Source organism: Arvicanthis niloticus, chromosome 1, assembly GCF_011762505.2.
Source record: "Arvicanthis niloticus isolate mArvNil1 chromosome 1, mArvNil1.pat.X, whole genome shotgun sequence".
Taxonomy (NCBI): domain Eukaryota; kingdom Metazoa; phylum Chordata; class Mammalia; order Rodentia; family Muridae; genus Arvicanthis; species Arvicanthis niloticus.
The window spans coordinates 69,677,078-69,683,077 of record NC_047658.1 but is presented as its reverse complement, the minus strand read 5'-3'; the positions used below and the strand labels follow the sequence as shown (position 1 = coordinate 69,683,077).

At 34.9% G+C, this 6,000-nt stretch overlaps 1 protein-coding gene across 1 annotated transcript in view; it reads right to left on the bottom strand.

Moving 5' to 3' along the window:
- Positions 1-3,031: 3,031 nt before the first annotated feature.
- Pgm2l1 (phosphoglucomutase 2 like 1) overlaps positions 3,032-6,000 on the bottom strand; it is a 45,937-nt gene continuing 42,968 nt past the window's right edge. The window contains exon 15 of the mRNA XM_076938787.1: positions 3,032-3,701. Within this exon, the coding sequence (XP_076794902.1) occupies positions 3,599-3,701 (103 nt within the window). The 3' untranslated portion in view covers positions 3,032-3,598. The remainder of the gene's footprint in view (positions 3,702-6,000) is intronic.

Genomic DNA, 6,000 nt, shown 5'->3' with positions numbered 1-6,000 from the left:
CAAGTGTGTTCAAGTCTCATACAGCTTGCAAATTAAAGAGAACACCCATTACTGCACCCATGCACCTCCCATTCAAAATATATACAAGTTATTGGTGAGCCAAACTCTAGATATGGGGTGAAACACAAAAGTTACTGATAGTGCTCTCTATATAAGTCTTGTTCCAACCTGATTCTTAAAAATGTGTTTGAAGTAATCTTTAAACTGCCATTTGGTATATCCCTTAATATTTCAAATATTATTCCATCAAAAATAAGGTTTCAAATAGGTTTTATGATCACTTCTACTCAAGAAATTCTAACCTCTTAAACATTTCACATTGTCCATTCATTTATTTCTGACCATTACATACATGTATAGAATGTATTATGATCATAGTAACCCCATCATCTTTCTCTTAACCCTTTCCTACCCGTTTCACTCACTTTTCAACTAGCTCCCTTCTATGTCTTCTTTTCGTGTTCTTACAATAGGTATTGTTTAGTTTTTTTTTCTTTACAACCTTATTCCCTGTGGTGTCTTCACTAGAGATAATCAGGGTGCCATTAGTGCTTCTTACTTTGATACCTTTAGCAAAAATCCCAGTGAATAATTTATGATCTAGTAAATGAACTCAATAGCTCTTTGTTTCAGAGTCCAACAATCTTAATTCCTTGAACTTTTTCTTGGAGGTTATACTTTCCAATCTTGGTTTTATTTCTTTTAATTTTGTTCTTTATCTTCTCTCATTTTCACATAATTCTGGAACAACATCCCACTAGGGAATGAACCCACAGTTCAATTGTGCCTCATCTCCTAGAACTGGGCTTCTTTTTAGTGATCACTACTGAAGGAAAACAATACAGGCTTGCTGTCTGTGCATCCTAACACACACAAGTGAACAGCCTGGCACACAGTTTACCCCCATTTCAGCTTATGTTTGTACTTCTCGAGCGCTGCTTAGACCATCATTACTGGCCTTTTACTGTTTGTTGGTCTATTGTTGGTTATTTCCACTTTATGATTTGGCTTTGCTCCATCAATAATAACATTTCTCTTTCTTTTTTAGTATAGCCAGGGATCAAATGTAAGCTTTGCTTTACCTGCATGCTAGGTAAGTGCTTTACCACTGGGTTATGTTCCAGCCTAATTCTTTTCCCTCAGAACTCCAGAAAATACTTGTTTTGATTTATTTGCTCAAAGAGAATATATTCCCATACTATTACTGAAAAAAGGGAAGAGATAAACAATGTAGTTATTATCCCAAGGCCGAGACCCACAGGCTGGCACTCCTATCTTGAGCTGTTGTTAAATTTATCCTGTTAGGCACCTGTGCACCCATTGTGCCAAGTTCATGTTAAACATGCTCAGACAGACTCAAGAATGTAGACAAAAATCAAACATTCTCCTTAACTTACACATTCTAGGAACCTTTATACATAGTTGGAGCTTAGCTTTTAAAGGTAAAAGCTCAAATGTCAGTAACTTCAGTTTAATATGACTTATTTCTTGTGTATGCTAAAGTGCTGAAACAAAAATGTTCTCTTCATAAGTGAATGGCAATCATGACATGGCTTTCTTGCTATAAATAGGCTGTCACATCGCTTTAGTTTCATTTTGTCCTTGGGCCACTGGGACACAGTCACTTAAATCTGAATATGCATGTTTTTCCATATATAGCTTTGATTACACCACTTTGTAGAATACATGCTATTTCCTAAACTACAATTTACACTCCTAAAAGCCAATAAAATGTTTTAAACATTTTAAAAATAAAACAAAAAAGTCTACACACTACTTCTTTAGCACAAAGCCTTTAAAATAAACTCATACAGAAAAATGGCACCGAACATTAACAAGCTGCCATCTATAGTCATATAGGACCCAGCTCTAAGACAGTAAGGAAGGAACACAGCAATAGTGGCAACGTAATGTAAAAACTATGCTTGGATTATATAAGCTCAACCAAAATTATCCTCAAGCTGCAACAAACCAAACCATGGTTTAATTAACGTTCTAACTGGCTTATGCTTATACTATTTATTTTTAGGAAACAAATCATCAAACGTCAGTGCAACTTTTCTTAAATGATTATACCCAAAGGCCTTGTTACTGTTATCGTAACTATATTTTGTGTATTCTGTAAACTATGTAGGGAAATACAGAATTTGGGAAGTTTGGACAATATTTTTCTATTAGGGCTTTTCAGAAGGCTAGAGAGTCAACCACAAATGACTTTCCTGAAAACTGTTCTGCATTGAATAAGATGAAAAGTATTTATATGATCAGAAATTCCAAAGCCAGCAACATACTAAAATAAATAAATTGACCTTAGTTTTAAATATCAGTTTCAGTGTTTCATAATACCTAAAATTTCCCATCCAAGCACCATGCTTAGCCTTGTTTAGCTTCTGAGATAAAATGATACTGGATATTGAATCAAGGAGGTATGGCTGTAGAAAATACTTATCACTTGATGTTTCATTTCTTATTAAAATTAGCATTACCTTATCAGATAAAGTAAATCTGGCTATAAAAATGTAATTAAAAAAGACTGCCAAATAAATGTCATGCTCATTTCACAGGACAGTTTTTCACTTATAGGTTATAACTGAATCCTAGCATGAAGACTCAACTACAGTTACATTAAGCCAAATTTTATTAAGACTTTTTTCTGCAACCATCTTTAGAATCAACAAATCTGTTTCCTATAGAGGAAGCACCTATATAGTTTAGAAGATTTTCCTTAACTATCTGAAAATGGACTAACAGACTCATATTCAATGCAGGAACACTGTTTCAGTACACACCAGACCCTGAGAATGCACTGAGGAATTTGACAAGAATGAAGCCATGAGGAGTGCTGCCACTACTGTTTTATGTTCAGTAAACATCAGTCTTAAATACATACAGTAAATGTACACCACACCAAGGGCACCTGAATCAGAGGTGCAGAACCACAGACTGTAACATCTGTCCTAAATCAGAAAACCTAAATAAACTATCAACATTTTTTTCTTTTCTTTCTTTTTTTCTTTTTTTGGAGACAGAATTACTGTGCAGCTCAGGCTGGCCATAAAGTAGCTAATGATCCTCCTGCCTCAGCCTCCTAAGGTCTGTAATGACAGGAATATGCCACCAAGCTGGTTTCTAATTTGAAAAACAGTATCTACAACATAAGAACTTTTTGACCCTGGGCAAGAACAATGCTCCCAGCCACACATACACCTTTAAAAAATAATTTCCTTAACTAACCCTATAGTTATACAATGTTTGACTTCTTTTAAACCATGCTATACACAATACAAGCTACGTAACTAAGCTTAACCACAGTTCAATAAGAAAACTCACTTTTGTATTGTTGTGATACAAGAGAAACAGCGTGCCACTGGAACACTTCCACTGTAATGACTGTCATTTAAGACTATGAAAATACCTGACTTATATCCAAACATTTTCATTTTAAATGTATATAATCTATTTAGCTAGCTGAACACAGGAAAGAAAAGGAAAACGATAACTTGGCAGATGAGAGAATTCTAACACAAGGTTCACTGAGTGGAGTTCTTGGAGGTTTCGTTCCATATGTCAGTGCAAAGTCATAATGTACTGATGTGCCCTACACAGAACGCCAGATCAGTGCATTCTTACTGGGCTCAAGAAAATTCTCTATCAGAGCGTCAATCAGTTTCTTTAATTCTTCTTCCAGTAAGGTAGTGTCACTGAGGGAAAAAGACAAAGAAATTTAAAATTCTTATTTTCATAGCCTTAACATCTATTTAAATCCTTTCCACTTTTAAGGAAGGCACATCTCTGATAGGACAACTAAATAATTGTCAAGCAAAATAGAAATTCACCCAGTTGAAATAAAACAAAAGTCTCTTTAAAAATTAATACACAAAAAAATCACAAGCTAAAACTGAACTGCATTACTAGGTGTCTTCTGGCCCATGATAAAGTATGAATTTATAACGGCCAATGAATTTTCCTAGGTTAATCAATTGAATAGCTCAGAACGCCAATAGCAGGTATTATTAAAAAAATGGTTTTCTGAGATACTAAAGGACATTCAGTACAGAAGATATGGAACAATACTGCATATCTTTCAGGTATCAGAAAGCAGTCCTGGCACTCACTGGGAAGGTGATCTCTGTCAATTTGAGGCCAGCCTGGTTTATATAGAGTTCCAGGCCAGCCAGGGCTATATAGTGAGAGCTTGTCTTAAAGGGGGGAGGGAAGGAGGGGATGGAGAGGTGGCTCAGTGGATAAGAGCACTGACTGCTCTTCCAAAGGTCCTGAGTTCAATTCCCAGCAACCACATGTTGGCTCACAACCATCTGTAATAGGATCCGATGCATTCTTCTGGTATGTCTGAAGATAGCTAAAGTGTACTCATATGCATGAAATAAATAAATCTATAAAAAAGGAAGATACTCTTTAAAAAAAAGAAAAAGAATAAGGTGTTTATTAAAAAAATAACTATACACTTACAAGTATTCCCTATGAATCATCACTGAAATATTGCTAAGGCCAGACAGTTCTAGAGAAGCTTCTAGCATCGACTTTCACAGTCATTTTACAAGCCAGATAACAAATTCGTTTTTATTGCTTTAATAATTCCAGATTTTAACTTAAAATTATTTGGATAATTATAAATTCTGCTCCAAACATAAAGATGTCCTTTTCTTCTCTAGTAGAAATACAATTTTAGTACATAGGTACAGGGAAATACAAACTAACACACCCTAGTTGTGTTCTGAAGACAATTAAAAAAGAAATCATTCCCCAAATTCACTCGTCAATGAATGACATAATCAAAAGAAATACTTTTAAATAACTTTTGGTATGTTTATTAAAAAGATCAGCAATCTATGACAAAATGAACCCATATTTTTAAAAAATGAACTGGCAGATTATGTCAAATCATGGCAGATACAAAAAACAAGATTTAACATATAATTTCTTTTTTTTTGTTTGTTTTTTTGTTTTTTGTTGTTGTTTTGTTTTTTGAGACAGGGTTTCACTGTATAGCTCTGGCTGTCCTGGAACTCACTCTGTAGACCAGGCTGGCCTCGAACTCAGAAATCCGCCTGCCTCTGCCTCTGCCTCCCAACATATCATTTCTTTATACTAAATCTCAGTCTTCCCAAGAAAGAAATTCACTACAGTTTTGAAATTCAATTCCCAGCAATGTAGCTTCTTTGGGAAAGAATCTGGCAGTTTCTCAAAGGGTAAAACATAGTTACCTTAGGGCCCAGCAATTCTACTTCTACATATATATCCAAGAAAAATGCAAGGACACTCCATACAAACTCAATCACAACTGCTCATAATTGTACCATTCTTGATAGTGTAAGAAGTAACAGTCTGCGTGTCCACTGACGAGTGAATTTAAAACCACAGTATAAGTCATACAGTGGAATATTTGTGGAACAAGAATGATTTTAGCCACTAAGTACCACATAATATATTTCATTTATATATAAAATGTCCTGTCATGGGTTGAATCTGAAATGTCCCTTACAGACTCAGGTGTTATATATGCTGTCTTCAGATACTGGTGCTATCTGGGGTAGTATGTACTTGAAGGAGATAGATCCCTGGGGCTATGCTTTTGAAAGTTTTACCTGATCTCTTCCTCCTCCACATGTGGTATTATGTTCATCCTTGTCTTCAGTCCAGACAACTGTGAACCAAAACCTCAAAAAGCATGACCCCAAATAAGTCCTCCCTTCCTTCTTTTAAAGTGTTGAAAACATTAAGAAAAACCAACACAAGCAGATCTATAGGAAAGGATGGTGGATCAGTGACTGCTTAGGGCTGTAAAGGACTTCAAAGGAACTCTTTTTGGAGTCATAAAAATGTTCTAAAGTTGATTGTAGTGATGGTTACACAGCTCTAGATATATTTAATACCATGAATTTTACACTGACAAGTTGTATCTCAATAAAGCGCATATATATATATATATATATATATATATATATATATATATATATATATATTCTCTCCAAAAAAATC